This window comes from Danio rerio, chromosome 8 (genome assembly GCF_049306965.1).
Source record: "Danio rerio strain Tuebingen ecotype United States chromosome 8, GRCz12tu, whole genome shotgun sequence".
Taxonomy (NCBI): Eukaryota; Metazoa; Chordata; class Actinopteri; order Cypriniformes; family Danionidae; genus Danio; species Danio rerio.
This window is the reverse complement of record NC_133183.1, coordinates 21878901-21901798: the sequence shown is the minus strand read 5'-3', so window position 1 is coordinate 21901798 and position 22898 is coordinate 21878901. Positions and strand designations below refer to the sequence as shown.

The window sequence follows — 22898 nt, the reverse complement described above, 5'->3', positions numbered from 1 at the left end:
CACCACTTTTAAAGCTGCCTCTCTCTTTTGCTTCTTTTTCTCTTCTCTCTCTTTTTTTTTTACATGCATGTGATGGTAAATAAGTCTGAAACTGGTCTTTTCCACCCAATAGTCAGAATTTGGTGCTAAAAGCAAATAGAGTGACAGCCCATCTGCTAACGTCCAAAATATGTCTGCCCTTTCAGAGCTTTTCCCTGAAGTTCATTTGCAAAGCATACAGCAGTATCTGCCAGTCACTTTATCTAGCGTGATAGCTCAGACAGAAAAGGCTTTGTGTTTGACTGACGGCTCTGATGACATTAAGCGAGGCTGCCGGTGTTTAAGCAGGATCTCAAGAGTGCTTTATTAACGTGTCTTCCAGCAAGATACGGTTGCTGAAGCGACTGGGTTCCCCTGGTAACTGTGAGAGATTGGAAGACACATGACAGCTCAGTGTGTAAGGTGACAGGTATGTGTATGTATGTGTGTCAGTGAGGGGCTCAGGTCTTCCTTGGTCATAACAATCCCAATCTGTTGAAAACGCAGTTTGATCTGAAGGTGTCATTTTCCCCTGAATGACAAAAAGCGATCGGTTTGCCATCTTCATGGTAACTTTACAATAAGGTTGTATTAGTTTATGTAAGTTAATGCAATTGCTAACATGAACAAATAATTAAGAATGCATTTATTATAGTATTAATTATGTTAGTTAATGTTAGCTACTTAACAGCTTCAGTTAGTTCACACGAATTAACTTGTAGCATGAATTTTAATTTTAATAATGTATTAGTAAATGTTAAACTATGATTAAAGGTGCAGTATGTAAGTTTGACACCCAGTGGTCAAATAAGGTATTGCATTCCTGGATCAAAGCAAATGCAAGGGCAGGTTGCTGGACTGAGGAGCGAGTCTGACGATTGAGCCTTAAAGGGTCACGAAACACCAAAATACATTTTTTAAGCTGTTGACAGTCGTATATGTGTCCCACACTGCTAAAAACACTATTAAGACACCTATATTTCACTAAAAAGTGTAAATTGGTTGTTTTTGCGTTATTTCAAGAAAATCCGTACTTCCGGTTTGAAAAGAATTTTTGAAGCTGCGTCACGGTCATGACATAATAGCCTGTATTCCAGCGTGCAGACGTCTGTGCCAGAGTGAGTCTTATTACGTCTTACAGTGTGTTGCATTAATGCATGAGTAAGGCTTGGTTCAAACCAATCAGCGCGCTCTGATGTGCAACTTCATTAATATTCATTACTGTCACAGTGTTTAGACGACAAAGACGCCACGTTGTGTTGGCAAAACAAGCGTGAAGTGTTGCTTTTATAGTTTGCTGCAGTTAAGTTTTGTTTTCATTTTCTCTCTGTGAGAGCTCAGACTCACGTGTGGATTAACAGTGTACGCGATGCGCGACAACAATAACTTACGTGTCTAAGGAGGATTATTGTTTACCTGAGAGCTGTTCTCATCTGCAAACGCTGAGATCCGGATTCGCTTTTACTCCCCTCTTAATAAAGACGCGGCTCTAGTTGCTGGTGATTGTCCTGTCTCTACAGATTTGGTAAGTGAGCGACCAGTGCTCTTTGTTTATTCAGTTTGTTCGTATCGAACAAACTATTGCACAGAGTTTAAACATGTTAGCACTACAACCAAACTTTAACCTCGTGTAGGATTTCTACCGCATTTTGTGACCGGAATAACACACGCGGCTTTCTGACGCTACCTGCCGTGTGCATCTAAGTTATCGGGAAATGTTGAGTTTTTTTTTCTCTCTTTCGCTGTGCGGTATCAAACATTGCATGAAAAATGCACGCTTAGAGCAGTTCCTCGAATCAAATATCTCGTTTGTCGCGAGGGACATGAATGAATTCTCTGAATGAAAGACAGTTAAAGTCCACCATTTAATAATTTGGCAAATAATTTGACTACAGATGCCCATGTAAACACAGTCGCGTGCCCAAATAGACACTCCCACACCATGCCTCTTTTATTCCTCAGACACTCCCTCCTAAACAGAGCTGGACATGCCCACTTTTCTGGCTTTTTCCAAAGTAGAGGTGTGAAAACACCCTGCTGAAACGAGGGGGTTCTATATAAAAACAACGGCACAAGATAGAAGGACTATTCTCCATATTAAGAGAAATTTTTGTTCTAACCAATTCTAAAATTTATATATTAAAAAGCTTATTTTTCTTGCAGCTAATCAACAGGATAAACTGATCACCTCAGGTACACCTCATGTACTTTATTCAGTGTTAAATGCTAATAATGTGAGTTTGAATGACATTTTACTTGGCATTTTTTGCCATAGCACTGAAAGCAGCAGCAGATCTCCTCAGATCTTAAAAATAAAATAAACCGCTTAAAACTGAACTTAAGGGTGCTTTCACATCTGTAGTTCGATTCATTGGGTCCAGACCAAGGACAACAAATGATACATTGTAGCATTTTCTGCCGTCTTTGGGTTTTCACATCACACTTATTGCTTTGGTCCGAACCAGTTGAAAAGAACCAAAATGCAGTCATCTGACAAAATCCACATCACTCATTGGCCAGATGTTATTATGCCAATGGAACTCCTGCAATTGAACAAGTCGGCAGACACAAAATGATGCTTTTGACTATGGAGTTATGACTGCGTTTACTGATTGTATCCCTGCTCATAGTATACTATATAGTTTGTATACATCACTTTAGACAAACTATACATTTCGAGAATGAAGCGTGGCTGCGTTTTAATGCATCGCACGTCACTTCAAGAGGAGGCGTAAATTCATTTAGCTAAACTGCAACATTGTCATCTTGCGGAAATATAACCAATCCATCAAGTAAAATAATGTTTTCCCTCTTTCACATACAATACGGACAATTTAGCCTACCCAATTCACCTATACCACGTCTTTTGGAATTGTGGGGGAAACTGGAGCACCTATAGAGAAAACCCACGCGAACACTGGGAGAACGTGCAAACACTGAAATGCCAACTGATCTAGCCGAGGCTCAAACCAGCGACCTTCTTGCTGTGAGGCGAACGTGCGACCCACTGCCTCACCGTGCAGCTCGTAGACTATTTTAGTAATATACATTTCTTAGCCACAAATGTAAGTGTTGTAAACAGAGATTTGAGCTCTGAGTCAAAAAGGTCTACGGGAATGTCATTCAACAAAAAAGCGATGGGGAGAAAATAAAACGTTTTCAAATTATCTCCTGGATTGTAGAAGGAACCCCATTCCAAAAAGGTTGGATGTGAACACAGGACCAAAATACATGAAAAAATGCACCCTTACAAATGTTGCACTTAAAACAGAGGTCACAACAAGCTGGGAACATTTTATGCAGACGAACAGGTGTGAAATAAATCAAGTGGAAAAACTTAAAATTTTGTTCATGAAAGGAAATTGAGGTACATTTTGGTAAAAGTACCATCACAGATCTTGGACCAATCTTCAGGATTAAACAGAACTTTTAATCCCATTCCCATAGTGGTTTTAAGAAATCATAAACTGGGGAATCAGTGTAAACTAACAAGGCATAGAATTTAGAAATAATCCCTTAAAAAAAACTTACTGACAGCGATTTCTTCCAGTTCTGGTAATTTAAAACGAAATTGGTTTTGCTTTAATAGAGAATCAATAAAATGCTGAATTTGAAGATATTTAAAAAAGTCTTTCAGAGGTAAACATTCCTGAAAAGTCATACATTCAATCTTGATCATTTCAGTTTACAATAAATAATGTCTAACAAAAAATTGTAATTCTGTAAATAAATGTTTCTAAAAAAAAAAAACTTTCTTGAAAATAGGAGATATTGTTTTCTGTGAAAACAGCCACATATTTCCTGACTTGCCACAGTACTGGTGCAAAATGTTCAGAGAGCGTGTAATAAACCTATGGCATACCTAATTTCTGTTTCTGTTAGACTGAACTATATTATCTAAAATGTTTTTAAATGTATTCAGGAAAAGTCATTTCAACTTCAGTGTCTTCTAACGACCGCTACACAAAGCCAGCCTGTGTTAGCCTACAGAACTAACCAGTCTCACTTGATTGTAATTAAGCATGCTGTAAACACACACGCAGAGATGATGACTTTACCAGCATGGAAGAAAGACTAATACAGAGTTTGATGAATGAGTCATGTCTCGAGGAGTTTGTAAGTGGATGATTGCAGGCCGTTCCAGTGCCATGATGCCCAGGGCAAAGAGGCTATCATGTGAGACCCGCTGAACACACAACACAAGTTCATGGAAAGCCCTCAAAAAACCTTTTCACTAGTGTCCATCATGGCTCTGAAAATAAGCGGCAAGTATACAGTAGCTACTATGTGATTATGGATGCTGACAAATGTGTATTTTGAATACTTGTTTGCCTATATTGCCCAGCAATCCCTGCAAGGACGCAGTTGTGTTAAAGGACCTTAACTGCTGACTGTGCATTATTTTTAGAAACGCACACAAAGAGAGAGAGAGAGAGACATGGCCCAATCCTGTCACCGCTGATGAATAACGGCATTAGCTCTCAGGTGAGAGAGAGAAAGGAAGAAAGACTGACCTGAAGCACATCATCCTCCTCTCTTTTATCTTTATCTGGACAAGTCTTGATTAAATCAGTGGAGCAGGACAATAAGACAAATATACGGTCTTAGTGAGGTTTGTCTTGAAATGGGAAATGCAGACAGGACTGCGTTTAGTTGAGGAATTCTCTCATTTACAGTATGTCCTCTCAGAGAAACAAAATATATATATATACATTTATACTGTATATAAAAATGAAAGAGCAGCACTTTCAAATGTAAGAAGTCAGCACCCACCATGCAACGCCATGACATGTGGCTTACAATATCAGCCTATCACCAAAAACACAAATGAACAGGGGCATATTACTGTTTAAATCACTCAGGAGCTGAAAGGACAGTATTACTAAGTAGAAGTATAATCCGGTAACAAATGACTGAATTATTATCTTGTAAAGGCATGTCTCTCATTTGTAATATGGTTTAAATAATAGAAATTCATGATTTTAATTAATTATTTATTTATTTATTTAAGTTCGTTTAACAAATGTGCCAAAATGAAGTTTTTCCTTAAAACAAGCAACATAATCTGCCAATGTGCAATATATATTTTATTTCCTTTTGACATTCTCTTATTTTCCTACCCCACTGGCAGATTATTTAGCTTGTTTTAAGAAAAACTCACTTCTGACCTAAAACAAGATGATAAGTTTTTCTTTTCTAGAAAATGTTTTTTGATTTAAGAATTTTTAGATATCTGGACTAGAAACAAGGCAAAAAAAAATCACTCCACGCTCATTCTAACTACCTAGCCCTATATACATTTCTAGAGAGACCCAAGTACACTCCAGGAGGTATGTTTTTTTTTTGTTTGTTTTTTTTGCAGTTTTTGTTTTCGCAAATCCACCAGAGAGCACCGTGTATGCTCTCACGAGTGCCATTTGCCTAAACCCAACCGACAGGTTTAAAAAGCAATCCAGTAAAAGAAAAGCCTTCGCGGCAGCCTGACTTTACTTTGCTTTTAAATTTTACCACATTTACTTGTTTATTTTATTTTTTGGATTCTGTTTTTGTCATACCCGCCTTCTGGAATTGTTCTTCATCCGACTTGATCCCCCCGTTGTCACAGTCAACTACTCTTTGTATCAAATCCGCCGATGTACATGGCGAGCTGACTGGACAAACTGGAAGCAGCGAGAAAGCTGTTCACACGGAGGTACTGTAAGTGGTCAGCTGGTAAGCGTGAAAATAAACAGCATCATACCACCCCATAGCATTCATTTAAAAGATTAAATGCTTCCATACGTACTTCTGGGTTCATAATTTTCAATCTCCAGAAATTTATAGTTGAAGTCAGAGTTATTAGCCCCCTTTTTATTATTTTAAAATATTTCCCACATTATGTTTAACAGAGCAAGGAAATTTTCACAGTATGCCTGATAATATTTATTCTTCTGGAAAAAGTCTTATTTTTTATTTTGGCTAGTATAAAAGCAGTTTTTAATATTTTAGAAAACATTTTAATTTCAAAATTATGAGCCCCTTTAAGTTATTTTTGTTTCGATAGTCTGCAGAACAAACCATCGTTATACAATAACTTGCCTAATTACCCTAACCTGCCCAGTTAACCTAATTAACTTAGTTAAGCCTTTAAATGTCACCTTAATCTGTATAAAAGTGTCTTAAAAAATATCTAGCAAAATTTTATTTACTGTCATTGTGGGGCTACGTTTTCAGAATGAGCCTTTGTTCAAATCTAAATAAAAAAAGCATTTTTTGCAGTGTAGTATTTTTAGAGATGAACTATGATCTGTAAATATAGCCTTTAAATATGATTCTTGCTGTAAATAAGATGTTTGATTATAAACTATTATTAACCTCCTTGGCATTATAGAGTATTCTGCCAAAGAAGCTAAAGATGTATAATATCCATATTTTTTTATTAGAATAAGTTTTAAATTTTAATCAGGACATATGCTAATGTACTGCAGAATAAAATTAGATGTTTTCCACTTAATATAATAAGTTATTTTCTAATTGCACAATGTAAGTTGACATTTTCTTTCTCTGAAGTGGCCAAAGTCATTTTCGCAGGCAAATATAAGAAAACAGCCTTGCATTAAACCATTTTCCACACCTAATAAACCTTCATCTTTCAAAGCTCCATGAACACTTTTAATGTGAAACTGTTAAAACCCACATCTAAGCTCTAAAACTGAAACAGAACCATAAAAGTGACACTAAATGAACTAATTAACCAGTTAAATGAAGTCTTTGTTATGAGACAACATCTGAACGCCCCGTTCTCCATCTGAGGACAAAGCAGATTGAAGACAGGGGTGAAGATGAAGACGTATGAGCTAAATAAAGAATGTGCTTAATCACTGCGATAGTGAATTCCCTCACTGAGACTTAATTAATCATGCATTTTCAGTAATTACCCAAATGTGTCACCTCAGTCATTTCACACAGGTGTTTTCATTCAGCACTGGAGAAACAGTCAGAGCAGAACACACAACAAATACAGTATAAACACATATAGTTAGGACTAAAATATCTCAAACACACACACACACACGCAAGCAGGCACACACGCAGGCACGCACGCACGCACACACACACACGCACACACACGCACGCACACACACGCACGCACACACACGCACGCACGCACACACACACACGCACACACACACACGCACACACACACACACACATACACGCGCACACACGCACGCACGCACACACACGCACGCACACACACGCACACGGTCTTTAGAATGCAATACAGTAAAGTAAAACACCACACCGCAGCATACAGTACTATGTAGTGCCACTGTTACTGTATTTAACACTTCACTTATACTTAATATTAACAATAAAATATCAGAGTAATGATTATGTTTTGAGACGTCATTTTCAGAAACGTCATATTCAGAAACTTTAATAAAAATTGTTGAATTCAATACCGGAAATAGTCACATGTGGTTTCTAAAATATAAATAAAATGTGGATTATTTGTCAAAGTTCTTGTACAAGATTTAAATGTATTTAGTATTTTTAAATTTCTTTAAGTACTTTCCAATTTTATGTCTGAAATTCAAGTACTTTCAAGAGTTGTGGAAGCCTTGAGTGTAGAATTCTGGTGTAGTTCTAGTAAATTAAAACTGCTTCAGTTCAGTTCTTTTTAAGCACGTGTGTCATTACATTAAGAACAGAGATGCCCAAACTAGGGCCCACGGACTGAAGTTGGCCTTTTGTATCCTTTGATTTGGCCTGCCAGAGGGAAAATGATTGGGAAGGGTTGGGAAATGCCTCTAACAGAGGTTCTCCTTTCTATTGTTTGTGTAACTTATTGTTGATTAGCTTTATTGCTGAGCTACAAAAAAGCCAACTGAAATTAAATGTTTCAATTAAATGTTGTAAATGAACCAGATTTTTAAAAATATACATACTGTCACAATGAATAGGGGACAAAGCAGAAGACATCAGCGTGCAAATCAAGGCAAAGGGTGGTTCAGCATGACAAGTGTATTTAGCATTGAACTCTATTGTTCTATAAATGGAATTTTGTTAATGGTTTTATTGTAATACGTTTGTTAAAAAAATATACATATTAAAAAAAAATTACAATGCATTAGTAAATACTGTAAAAGTAATTTTTTCAAACAGGGCTTGACAATAACACACGCTAAAGATTTTAGCGGTGGCGGGTAAAACAGACACTCCGACTAGCCACTTTGGCTCGTTGAAAATATTTTTTTCCGGATAATAATTCTTAAAAGCAGGGTTCGACAATAAGGATGGTCCAATATGCATGCAAAGGCGATCTTAGAATTGAGAAGCAACACGACTGACAAAAATAATTGTGTCCACGCAAGCAACAGAAAGCAGGTGAATACCGAATGAGAGGATAATCACTTACGCTAACAGCTGAGGTGATGTGCCTTTCTGTTTAAAACGTGTGCGCACTCCCGTTTCAATGCGTGAAGCAACTGTGTCTAGAAACACAACTGATGTGATCGGTTCTCTTTCAAAAAGAAATAGACAAAAAGTGATGAACATGCACCCACAGTCTTGATGCTTTCAAGAGCTCCAGATTTGTCTTTTTGTAAGCAGCACCAGTTGCTTTAACCATTCTTTGAAACGATTATTTATGTCTAACGTTAACCGTGTGTGTGATCATCCTTACATTATCACACGGTAAGTTTTTTACCTGCTTTCTTTTGCATTAATATGGTTTAATTATCTTTTTTTTTCAATAACATTGCTTTAATGGGAGATTAACTCCCCATTTATGTGTAGTTAACTGGTGATTTGGGACCTTTAGCCAGGACAGATTACTGTGCACACATTTTGTTAAACAAAAAGTATAGTATACAACTATATTTTGCTTGTTTAGACACATTTAAAATTTGTGGCTAAGAAATAATTAATTGTTTATGCTTTGTGTGGTCAGAGATAAATTTGGTAAATGCTTCATTTGGAAATTAGCTCTGAAAATTATGTCAAATAAAAAACTAATTGTAATATGAAACCATGACCCATGAGCTCATTTACGACACACAAAACGTGAAATAAATGTGGAGATTTTTGCATGTCAAAGTCATATTTATGTGTATAAAATATATTTTCCCAACAATAAAATTGTGGCTAGTGAAAATGGCGGGTGGCTAGTAATGTTGGACATCTACTAGCCACAGTGGCTGCTTATCAAAAATGTTAATGTCAAGCCCTGTTTTTAAATATGAAATAAATCAGGAAATTACCCACGACAACTTTCAGCCCACAGCTCGCACTCAAACTTGGATTTTGGCCCTTAATAAAAAAAAAAAAACATTGGGCACCACTGATTAAGAAGAAACTACACTTTGAACCACAGGGTGAGAGAGGTAGTTCCAACCAAACAAGTTTGCCTCATTGGAACAGTGGATTTAGGATAAATCAAATCGCTGAACAATGTTGGTAATAACGAAACTTGTGAGCATGGTTGCTCAATGATGCTTTTGGGAAATTAACCCCAGAGCATCTGCATATATCTGCATGAGCGATGGGGGGGTCCAGAGCGAATAATAGCTCTGAGTGAATCTGAGGGAGTGTTTTACACCAGCTTTGTGCAGGAACACAATAGAGGAGGTCTCTGCATGCACCCCAGTCCTGCGACACACAAAGCCAGACGAACACATGACCTGGCCAAAACCGGTCAGCAATACTGCAATCAAGCCGGCAGAGGAACTCAGAAACAAAAACCTCAGTCAAGACTACAAATGAAAGAAGGGTAGTTTGGCTTTAGACACTTGACACTTCACTACACAAGAGCCTCAAAAAAAAAAAAAAAAAAAACCTGATCTGACACCAGATGTTGTGAGTTTCTCTAACATATGGAGGTCTTTATCTGGTAGGAAGCAGGCCTATACCATAGATCGTTTTAGCATCGATATCACAATGTGCGAAACTGCAATACTGCAGGATGTGCAATGTCGGGTCAGGATTATTTCTGCTCAGCACCACAGATCAGAACACATGGGATTTGTGGAGTCGCAATAGAGTTTGACTATAATGGAGTAAAAGTTTATCGTCTGCATGTGTTTTATGGCCTGTGTCTGTGTGAGCATATCAAGAGAGTTTAAAGCACTCAGGTACAATAGATTGTATTGTTAGTAACTTTTTTTAATGATTGATTTTATTGAATTATGTATAAAATGAGGACTACAGATTGTTATTTTACATGTGATCATTCAATTTCTCTACCTGAATATTGTTAGGCTCCCCTGAAAACCATAAGCACTGTTTATTTTGTTGTATCTTTGCTCTACTGTTTTGTTTATTGTATTTTATGAAAGATTCACTTCCCTGCAGAATCATCTAAATCTAAATAAATAAATTCTTTCCAAATAGCTATTCAAGAAACATGGTGAAATTATATTTACATTACAATATATACAGCTGAAGTCAGAGTTAATAGCCCCTTGAATTATTACTTCTATTAATTCTATACAACTTAAAGTGACATTTAAAGGCTTAACTAGATTAACTACGCAGGTTAGGGTAATTAGGCAAGTTATTGTATAACGATGGTTTGTTCTGCAGACTATCGAAAAAATATATAGCTTAAAGAGGCTATTAATTTTGACCTTAAAATGGCTTTTAATAACTGAAAAAAATTAGTAACTGCTTTTATTTTAGCCAAAATAAAATAAATAAGACTTTCTTCAGAAGACAGAATATTATCAGACATACTGTGAAAATTATCTTGCTCTGTTAAACATCATTTGGGAAATATTTCAAGAAGAAAAAAATTCTAAGGGGACTAATAATTCTGGCTTCAACTGTATATATATATAGCAGAAAAATTAAATATCACAATTTGAGATTTTTCCCATTTGGTGCAGTCCTGAAGGCTGTTGTACTGTAATGTGGCCTGCATTCAGGAGAAGTAGTTCCTGAATGTTCTGGCTCGATTCTTCTCTCTCTTCTCTTTGGTTCTTTCTGAGGGCCAGGTTAGGTATTAAAAGTAGGACGCACCTGAAATAGCCCTGCCAGGTGTGTGGAAAGTGCAGAGCGCGGCTGTCCTCATGGGACGGCTGACAAAGCCCTGGCCTACTGCTTTTGCACTCTTACTCTGTTTGTTTTTTCATCTCTCCTCCATACTGTACTTTCATTGATGTGACTGTAACAGTCTGCTTACAAAGCAACTTTATAAAACATATGCTGAGTAAACATTTGCTCTTACTGTACTGCTACAAAGCATAAAAACCACCACTGCAAAAGAAAGGAAATGGGACACCTACCCAAAAATTGTTCTTGAAATATGCCATCTCCATTTAGAGGTTCCTAGAGTGTTCTGAAAGAGAGAAAAAATAAAGTTATAGCCTAAATATTATCTTTAGTTTTTGTTCTCAACAAATCTTGATTTATATAACACACACACACACACACACATATACATACACACATATACATATACATATATATATATATATATATATATATATATAGAGAGAGAGAGAGAGAGAGAGATACATATACTGTACACACACACACACACACACACACACACACACACACACACATATATATATATATATATATATATATATATATATATATATATATATATATATATATATATATATATATATATATATATATATATATATATATATTTATATACAAACATATATTTTTTAAAATCATATGTATTTATATAGGCGACGCAGTGGCGCAGTGGGTAGCTCGTTTGCCTCACAGCAAGAAGGTCGCTGGGTCGATCCTCGGCTCAGTTGGCGCATCTTTGTGGAGTTTGCATGTTCTCCCTGCGTTCGCGTGGGTTTCCTCCGGGTACTCCGGTTTCCCACACGGTCCAAAGACATGTGGTACAGGTGAATTGGGTAGGCTAAATTGTCCGTAGTGTATGAGTGTGTGTGTACAGTATGTGTGGATGTTTCCCAGAGATGGGTTGTGGCTGAAAGGGCATCTGCTGCGTAAAAACTTGCTGGATAAGTTAGCGGTTCATTCCGCTGTGGCGACACCAGATTGATAAAGGGACTAAGCCGACAAGAAAATGAATGAATATATTCATATAAACGAGTTTTCTCTTGCATTTCTGAATGTTTTATCAGAAGTGTAACCATTTCTTGCAATTGTGAGCTTAAAAAAATATATTTTCGAAATCTGGCTCTATTTCTAGCATTTAGCTTTGCTTTCATCAAGTCACTCATTTTATATTAGGATATAAAATTATGTGAAACCCAATTAAGCATTGGAAACTATATATCAAGACTTTTACGTATGCTTAAATTACACATTGCAGCTAATTTGGTCAAATCAAAACAGCTTTCACAATAACAAGAGTTACTGAAAAGATTGTTTTATTACATTAGAAGGTTTGTAAAAACAAGAGGGCAGTAAGAGTTCACGGCTGGCAGCTTTGCTCATAAGTCTAAAATGTGCTGTTTAAAAAACCTTTGTAGATGTACGAAAATACACAATAGGGTATAAAATATTTGATCAAAGCAACTGAGAAGACCCTGAACCTACTGATGAAAGAAGGAAAAGGCATTTCAGTGGGAACACAAGCATGGCCTTCATGTCGGTACACCTTACTGAAGAGCACAATTGACCATGAAGTACACACTTAAATTAAGTTCTTGTGAAGATTTCTGTAGATGTAAAGTTTGTTAAGATAGATATTTGGCTGAGACACAACTACTTGAATATCTGAAATCTGAGGGTTCAAAAATATCAAAATATTAAGGAAATCCCTTTTTAAAACAGTCTAAATTAAGTGCTTAGTTGGTGGTTCATTCCGCATTCCATTGGAAATCCATCAAAAATCCTGGAGAGTTTTTTAATTGAGAAAAAAAGATTTCCAGCTTGTACACACAGAAATAAATGCTCCAGAAGAAAGAGGAACCATTTTGGTTACCCAAAGAAACTTTTAGTGGTCAGTGAAAAAAAAAATTTTTTTCATAGTATAAAGGACTAGGTTCTTTATCAGATCATCCCTGCCAATCAAGAACTTTAAAGGGCACCTATTTTACCCCTTTTCAAGATTTAAGAGGTCTTTTGTGTCTCTAGAATGTGTCTGTAAAGTTTCAGCACCCATCAGATTATTTATTATATCTTTTTAAGTCTGGGAAATTTGAGCTGTTATGACATTGTAGTTGTTTTTGTTGCCTGTGCCTTTAATGTAATTGAGCTGGTTCTCCCCTGCGCACCAATCCTATGTGCATGTCAGAGCCGTAGTCTTCACATAAATAAACAGCACAGTGACAGACAAAAATGAAGCAGACCTCCCTTTACTACAGTTGCAACCTTCCAACTATAATTTGATATATTTGTTGTGGAGTTAATTCAAGCCTTTCTGCAATGATGAGTCACACTTAATGTCGTAAAAAGGTACACACACACACACACACACACACACACACACACACACACACACACACACACACACACACACACACACACACACACACACACACACACACACACACACACACACACACACACACACACACAAGCACTGTTTTTACATGCAAATGTGACAGGATACATGTTCATATCCAACGCTGTATGGATATCCGTTATGTTAATGTACAAAATAAACCTGGGATTGAAGTGTCTTCTTTTATAATTGTACTGACTTGTGATACTCATTTTTGATCACATTTGATGATGATCGATGATCACAGAGATCTGAACAGATTTTTTTTTTTATCCCAGTTGCTTTGCACACATCCTGCCTTACTGATGTGATTATACCCGTTAAAACGGAGACATGTTAATACTGTCAATCAATTCGGTGGGCAGGTAAACCGCACTACTACGTCACGTTGCGACCAACCTCAAAATGGGAGGATATTGGATCCTATTTTAACATCAGGAAATTAAAAAAAAGAGATTTAGTGTTTCTTTCACTCCAATATGACTGTGGACACACTATACTGTACTTACACATATACTGTAGGTGCCCTTTAATTGTTAAAAGTTTAAGAACCTAAGTGCATATTTTATTGGAGTTAATAAAGAATTATATATTTTTTAAAAATATAAATATATATTATATATAATATAAATATATTTCAAAACTTTTGAAGGTTAAACACTTTCTTTAGCATGAATATTTAGTAATTTTTTCATCGAGCCTTTTTTTCAACATGGCAGAAACAAGCTTCCTTACACATGCACATAAGCAAGTGTCTGGCCTTCATATCATGCAGGCGCGAGCAGCCAGGGTGTCATGAAGTGTCACAATGACTAATTGGATATCTTTAAAACAAGAGGGGCTGTGTTTCTCTCTGCATAATCTCCTGATATTAGATGTACCTATGTGAACCTGCTAAATGGATTCATTTCACAGAAGAGTCCAGGGAAGAAACAAGGTACGCAATCAAAACAAGGTTAACCGAGACAGCAGACAGGCGCATAATGCTGATGTAAGCAGACTCCAGCAGGGGCTGGTGGCAAGAACTCAAGGTAATTTTAATAAGACCAAACCCATGCTGAGGCGCACACACGCAAACATACCCGCTCCATTTCAATACAAGCAGATGACACTGAGATGACTGCGAAAGTGTCTCTTTGTGAATGTAAATGTCAGCCAACTCAGAAATATAAAACCTCACCTCAGCTAAAAGCCTGAACAGCACACTGAATTCTTTTTCTTTTTTTACTCGGGGTCTGTACAGTGAAACCAATTGTACATTCATCCTTAACATCTGGGACTAAACAAAGCATGAAAAAGCACGTCAGTCAAAGGAACCGAGTAATGTGTCAAGTGTGTATTCTGCAGTATACCAGTCTAGGGTCTTTATGGAGAGACAACAGGTGCATTATTTCTGTAACACATTTTCTCTCATTGCACACACTCTTTCATTCCTCTTTCCTCACTCTCGTTTGTCCAAACACATCCTGGCAATGACTGCCAACATCAAGGCATTTCCAGTCCAGTGTCTCTCCTGCTTTCTAACACTCATCACCACCAGGAGCCCATAATGAGGATCTGGAAATTGCTGTAAATCCTTTAGAAACACATAATGATTATAGGCATTAATGTCTGACTGGGCAGTGGATGTAGACAGAAATGTAGATGAAAGAAAAAGTCAATTGTAGGGCTGTGCAATTAATCAAAATGCAATTTGGATTTTGGCCTCCAACCATTATGAAAAAACATTCATCGAGATAAAATGTGTCATATCCCACCCCCTATCAAGCAGTCCGAATTCGTTCCTCTGCATTTCACATTGAAGTTAGGGAATGCACTTAAGACTTTTGCAGCCTTGGGACATGCTTTATTTATTAAGGTGTATGAGATTCATTGCGAAAGTGAAACCCTTAATTGGAACTGTGTGGCTCTTAAAGCAGAAGCACGCTCTATTCCTGCTGCCAAATGCTTTTGCCCTTATTAATCAAACAAAATAAGACAAGCATTCACTTCTTTCGACTTAAGGACTTTTGTAGCTTTAATAAGAAAAAAAATCAAGTTTAAATCCACACGATATTATAAAATTGAAAGATATTTAGACTGTAATATGTCTTTTTGTTAGAATTTGTATTACATATTTTAAGGAACATACACATACAGTAAATGATTTCCAGAAAAATACTAATGGTGTCAAAACAAAAGCACCAAACAAACACTGCCATGATAACTCACCCCTCTCTTGATAACACCCTATCATCACTAGACACACCCCTTACAGCTGATTGGCAGGAAGTGTGTTTTGGGTCTGACACTGTGACCAAAAGCATTTTTATTTTTTTATTTTTTTAAATCGCTTGCACCTGCCCTTTTAAATTTGTCAGCAAGGGGTTTTATTTAAAATATAATAAAACTAATACTTAAAAATCTTTATACTTTTTTGTTATGCAGGATTTTCTATGTTTTACGTTTTACATTTTAGGGTGGCATAGTGGCATAGTGGCTTAGTGGTTAGCGCTGTCTTCCCATAGCAAGAAGGTTGCTGGTCGAGTCCCGGCTGGGCCAGTTGGCATTTTTGTGTGGAGTTTGCATGTTCTCCCCAAGTTGGCGTGGGTTTTCTTCGGGGGCTCCGGTTTCCCCCACAAGTTCAAAGACATGGGCTGAGGGTAAATTGGATAAACTAAATTAGCCATAGTGTATGAGTGTGTGTGTGATTGAGTGTATGGGTGGTTCCCAGCACATCCACTGCGTAAAACATGGACTAGCTGGCAGTTCATTCCACTGTGGCAACCCTTGATAAATAAGGGACTTAGCCCAAGGATATAAATGATATTATTCATTATAGGTATATTATTTTGTTATTTTGTAAGTACAAAATAAAAAGTTTTTTTTTTTCCTAAAAAAAAGCTATTTAAAACCTGTATATAAAAATCACGTGTTTTACTTAAATTTGATGCATTAAACAAAATTTGACATCTCATCTTTGACCAATTCCCTTACAGAAAATTGTAATCATGTTTCACAATATTTTGTTATTAACCTTTATTTTCTTATTCTTATTCAGATCTAAAAGTGCCACTTTTGGAGTTTTTTTTAATGGTACTGCAGTGCTTCCCACATGTTTGAAATATACTTGCAGTGGTAACCAGATTGAAACACATCTTTTACCCATGGCACATGGTTAACTACATGCGAGAAAAAAGTGATTTTTAACAATACTTTTATTTATTATTATACACTGTTTCTTTTCAATGGGTTGAGTTTTTTTTTTTTTTTTACATTTTTAAAAGATTATAAAAAAAGAAATCCAATTTGTTTTTCTGTTCAGGAGCCATGTGCACTCGCTGACATTCTGCTGCTACAGTATTGCCAAATCATCAAATCATGCTAGTTGTGTATAAAATATGTAATATATCAACATCAAATTAAGAGAGAGAGAGAGAGAGAGAGAGAGAGAGAGAGAGAGAGAGAGAGAGAGAGACTTTTCACTAGTTAATTAATCTTGATGTTTTTGCTATTAAGTGGATACAAAAGTGTAAATGGATGATGATAATAATAAAAAAAGGCACCAAATTTACTTAGGCGGCCGTTAATATACCTGGGCGGCTCGCCCAAGTAAAGTCTCATACTATCAACTATCATAATCATACACAGTTCATACTCTTGTTTTGCTGAACATTTCTGATGAAAAATGACTGACACAAATACCAGTCTGACTGAACTTTCTGACTTTAAAAGCAGAACCTTCAAACACCTTTGCTACACGACAGCATTGAGGAAATTGGCAGAACGAGAGCAGTGTCCTTGAGTTAATATGTTTGTGTGCTCAGCAGAGAGCCGCTTGAAGGTGTGATTCCTGTTATGATTCTGGAGAGCGGGATGCTGGCAGGATCTGCAGCTCATGGAGTGCTGACCACAGGGCTTTTCTCTGGCACCATTGATGACCATCAGTCGGTGCACAGCACGACCTCTCATGGACAGGGAAATACTCTTGCTTACGCCTCACTCCCACTCTCCTTCTCTCACACCCATTTAATTAACTCGACCTGGCCAACCTTACACCCCTGCAGACAACATAAGCTTGGCACAGACGATCATTCCAAAAATAAGCCTTATTTGTCAGTTCAGAGTGCTCCAAACAGACATCAGGGTGTAACGCGATGGAGACGGAATCTATCCAACTGGGACTAGAAGGAATTTCTAGATGTTTGCTTTTCATGCCCTTTAATTAGACTGCAACCAACATGCAAAAGATATTCATTTGAGGATCACTACAATATTCATTTAACACATGCTCTTCATATGGCAAACCCAAGGCATCTAATATTACCTTAATAAATTAGATATCAGAGTTACATTCCAGCCGTTTAGGATCATGCAAATCTACCCTTTGGGTTTGGCACTAAAACACAGTGACACTGGCAGCTGCATTTTCCACTGAAGACTTTAAGCCTCCTAGAGCTGATTCTGTGGTCACTGTGGAGCGAGCACTGGAGGATCCATCTGCTGCACACTCAGTGGAAATTAATTCAGATTTTGCAAAAACGTGCCTCTATAACCATCTTTACAGAGAAGCCTATCGCTACGTTCATCCAAATTTGATAATTTGAGTTTCTAACTGATATCTGATGTAAATGACAGACTGTCTCTACTGAGTAATGCATATCTATTTTGTGTGTTCCGTTTTTTTTTTTCCTTTAATAAAATATCTGCATTGGTACATCAACACAAAAAATACAGGGTTTACAAAACAGATGTTATTTTACAACATGACAGCATGTTTGCACTGTTTTTGTTTGTTTTATGAGACAGTGGCAGTAATGTAGGAAGCTGACAAGGACAGCTTTTTTCCATGTTGGCGACACTTCCACACACACTTAAAGAGGTGAGAAACCAGACCGATTTGTATACTGTAGATCTGCACCACTGTATATTGTCATTTTTTTGCTTGAATTTCAGCATGCAACTTGTTCTGCAAAGACATTCACCAGGTTTTCTACAGCATTGTGCTGATCTTTTATGACAGCTCCAGTTTCCCCAATTGAACTGGATAAATTGAATTGGTTGTGGTGTGTGAATGGGAGAGTGTGTGGGTGTTTCCCAGCACTGAGGGTTGTACACTCAGTGATAAGATGTGGCAGGAAGGGCATCTGCTGGTAAAACATATGCCAGAGTAACTGGCAGTTCATTCTGCTTTGGCAACCCCTGATAAACAGTAGGAATGCACCGATAACTTTTTTGGAACCGATCTGATCTCGAGACCAGAATTCTGAAATCGACTGATACAGATCCTATCCCACTAAATCTAACTAAAACACTATGCTTGCTGTAAACTAGGCTACAATATTTGAGCATTTGTTATGACACTTACATTAACGTTTCCTTTTTTATTATTAAGATTTTTCTTTGAAATCTGTAATAGGCGACAACTATTGTCACTAATTATTGGTAAAATAACCAGCCTTTAAGCAAAGCCTGATATTTTTCTGCAGGTTGGACACAGACTAGACAATACTGTCTTAGGCCAGACTTATATAAAGTAGGCCTACATGACAACTTTCTAGTGCCTTATAACAGGCTACCTTCGTGGTTCTTGTTTGCATGTAAACATATGCCTAATCGAACTGATATGCGAGTATCAGGATCGGTGCATCCCTAATAAACAGGGTATAACCAAAGTAAAGGGAGTGAAAGTAAATGAGATGTTGACAACAAAATGCAATTTTGTTTTTTCAGAAATGCAATATGGGTTGAATCTCAAACTACATAGGAATGTAACTTGAATTTTTTTTTTTAATTCAATGTCTTTTTTTCGGTCAAACTCACTAAATATGACCAGAATTCAGCTGAAAATTATCAAAAATTTCATTTGGATTGACACTGTGAACACAGCCTAGCCAGAAAAATAACTGTTAGCTTTCCAGTTCTCCTTATTTGCACTTGCTTAACAGGCACAATATCTCCAAGATAAATATGATTTACAATTTGCCTTCTTTGCTTATGGAAACTCATAAGTGCTCAATTCTGCTGATCGGTTCTTTCACTTGTAATATATTGATTCAAAATTCAAGTTATTTATACATTTTACAAAAAGTATTGCACAAGTTTGTTTTCTTTAGTATTAAATATAAGTTATACTCACTAGAATGTTGTCAATATTTGTCTCAGTGCTATATGTCGGTGCACAGTACCACTAGGCTATTGCTGCCAACAACAGATAACATTTCAGATAAGAAATTGCTAAAATAAACTAACTTGCACCAATAAACACACGGATGACCGGATAGATGGGCAGGCAGATGGATGGATGGAGCAAAAAAAAATAGGCGCTAAGAAAATTTTAGCAATGACCCTCAATCCCCTCATGCTGAATTTAATGGCAACGCTCAGCACTTTTAATCCTGTCATTCTTCTCCCTCTGTCATTTTGCAGTAGCTGAGAGGATTGTTAGAGAGCGATGAGAGCAGATGCAGAGGAGAGATGCTGATTTCTCTTTTCTCTTTCGTTCCATCTGAAACTTCATACGGTGCTGTGTATAAACAGAAACAGTGCATCAACCCTTAGCTGAGCTCACTCCAGGACTGAAGCATGGCTACAGAGCCAAGAATCAACAGTACACAGCCTGCTTGGCTACTAGAGCCCCATCTGTCAAAGTCCAAGAGCAATTTTACACACTTTAAAATAAATATTTCTTATAACTTCAAGGCTTTATTAGAAAAGATATTGAGGGAGGAAACCATCCAGCAGTGGCCTATAAGACAAATTTATGAGAAATGACATTACTCTAATTGGACTCCCTGATGAACAATGCTTTAGAGGAAGAAGCTGTGCCATGACTGTCTGCTGAATTCTCTAATACGTATTATCGTGTGGGTGAGTGTGAATCAGCGCGTGTGTTTGTGTCCTTCCTCACCTGCTTTGGCAAAGAAAATGAGCTAAGAAAATTTCCTGTCAGAGGGGTTTTTGCAGCAAGCAGCGCAGCGCCAAATCCCCCACCCACCTACAGCAAGTCAGATTGTCTATATCAAAGCTCCAGCGAGATGCCCAGAACTCAATTTGGTTTGATTCCAAATAAATTTGGGGGGATTTTTTAAGGAAACTCTAAGGTTTCTACTGTGGAAGTCCCTTCTGTTATTTCTACATTAACAAGAAAATACATCTTACAAGATTTGAAGTGTTCAAATGATAAAGTTGTCGTACCACATGGTTCTAAATGATTATGTTATTCACATATGAAGTTATTAAATGATATCATGAAAGTACTGTGGTATATAAAATAGATATATGAACAATATTGCTGTTGTTCCAAGATTAATTATCAATATATACACAACCTGACAAAAGTCTTGTCGTCAATCTCAGTAGTAAGAGCAACAAATAATAACTTGATTTCTAGTTGAACATTTGGAAAAGTAGCAAAAGGTAGATTTTTCTGATAAATCATCTGTTGAACTGCATCCCAATCATCACAATTACTGCAGAAGACATATTGGAACCCACATGGACAAAAGATTCTCACAAAAATCAGTCAAGTTTGGTGAATGAAAAATCATTATTAAGGGTTACATTCAGAGAGATCTGCAGAGTGGATGGCAACTAGGGTTGGGCAATGTCGACCAATTTGGCATCGTATGATGTCTAATATGAAAAATCGTGATGGACGATGGCATCATCGTCATAGGCAATGGTGAATTAATTATGAATAATTAATAAATTCATAATTAATTCATTATTTATAGCCTACCGTTTTAAACTACCTGACCCGCATGGTCGTTGTTATACCTATAAACAAATCATAAATCAATAAAGATAAGTTACACACATAATTACCACCTGTCAATCACTTTTTCCGCGGGACTCGTGAATAGGTGTGAATAGGCAAAGTGATCTGCGTCGTTATAATGGGGTCGACAAACTTGGTTGGTAAAAAAGGTGCACAACCAACAGAAACCAACCAACAGTATCTGAGGTTTTCGCTAAAAGCATAAGTGTAAAAGTGAAAGATTGAAGCAGACTACTGACCCTCTGACTGCCTGGACCCCCTGTTACGAGTGCATGACAGTGTGTGTGCATCTGTGTGTGTGCCTGTGTGTGAATCTGTGTGTGTGTGTGTGGTCATGTGATGTGTGTTTTCAGCGGTAGTGTGGAAGGAGGGCTGCTCAGAAATGCTAAACGTTAGAATAGATGTGATTCGTTTTTGTTCTAGAGTAAACAGGGCCCGAATGTGTATTTTTCGCGAGTGGATTAGCAACGAGGGTGGGGAAGAGGGACACGATGCCGGCTCAGCATCGTGGTGTCTGTCGGCCATCAGCGATGGACGATGGCATCGTCTATCGGCCCAACCCTAATGGCAACATCAACAGCCTGAGGTATCAAGACATTTGTGCTCCACCATTACATTACAAACCAGAGGAGATGGCAAATTCTTCAGCAGTATAGTGCTCCTTCTCATACAGTACTTAACTTCTTGAAAGCAAAGAAGGTCAAAATGCTCCAGGATTTGCCAGCCCAGTCACCAGACATAAACATTATTGAGCATGTCTGGGGTAAGATGAAGGGGGAGGCACTGAAAATGAATGCAAACAATCTTGATGAACTTTGGGAGTCCTGCAAGAGCGCTTTTTTTGCCATTCCAGATGACTTTAAGTTCTTTGAGTCACTGCAGAGATGTATGAATGCAGTCGTCCAGGCTCATGGGAGTCATACACAATATTCACTCTTTTTCCACTGCAATCTGGCATCTGGGTTAGCAAACTAGAACAATATAATTTCCCCCAAATCTTCAATTGCAAAAACAGAATGTATCAAATCAGCATGTAAAAACTGGCCTGCTTTCTTGCAGTCTCAATATGCTGGATCTCAGTATTTTGAATGAATGAGTCAGTGACTTACCCAAAAAGACACCCGACAGACACTCCTAACGTTGTCAGTATGATCTACATGACATAAATAATGAAAATCTCCAACAGTAATGCACAAACTGAAAAACCATCGGGAATCACCACAACAAACAGTCAACCATCCCAATGGTATTGGCTCAAGAAATCCAATTGTAAAGACCAGAACTACCTGCAGTATAATAAAGCTTCTACAGATGGAAATGTCCCTTGACTAAAGATCTGGAATAAATGGTTAACTCAAAGGTTTAGAAAGTCAGAATAAGATCAAGCCTTAAACCCCGTTTTCTTAAATCATAAATCATTTGCTAAACAAGTAATTAGCATTTAAGACCATACTGAATGTCACCTCACTGAACATTACAAGAGAATGGCACAATGTGGACAACAGCCACACATCCTTCCACACCAGCAGAATTCAGACTGTCAGAGCCCAGCATAATGAAAGCAAAGTCCCTGCTGGCTTTTGTGCTGTGCTGAATAATGCTGTTGTTGTTAGCAATACTCCAGCAAAGTCTATGACAGCAGGCCAGAGCTCACCTTCAGCCTGCCCTGTACATCTGAATAAGCCATGCAAGCTC

General features: G+C 37.4%; 2 protein-coding genes across 4 annotated transcripts in view; both read right to left on the bottom strand.

Moving 5' to 3' along the window:
• fcho1 (FCH and mu domain containing endocytic adaptor 1) overlaps positions 1–22898 on the bottom strand; it is a 72920-nt gene that overhangs the window by 40430 nt on the left and 9592 nt on the right. For all 3 annotated transcript variants that reach the window (XR_012383555.1, NM_001423857.1, XM_021478402.3), the window contains exon 2: positions 11286–11338. Coding sequence is in view for 2 of the 3 variants with exons in the window: in NM_001423857.1 (NP_001410786.1) it covers positions 11286–11318 (33 nt within the window). In the remaining variant the exon portion in view is untranslated. The remainder of the gene's footprint in view (positions 1–11285; positions 11339–22898) is intronic.
• The window catches only part of znf692 (zinc finger protein 692), a 36428-nt gene continuing 32349 nt past the window's right edge, over positions 18820–22898 (bottom strand). The window contains exon 13 of the transcript XR_012383768.1: positions 18820–19949. The gene's annotated coding sequence lies outside the window, so the exon portion shown is untranslated. The remainder of the gene's footprint in view (positions 19950–22898) is intronic.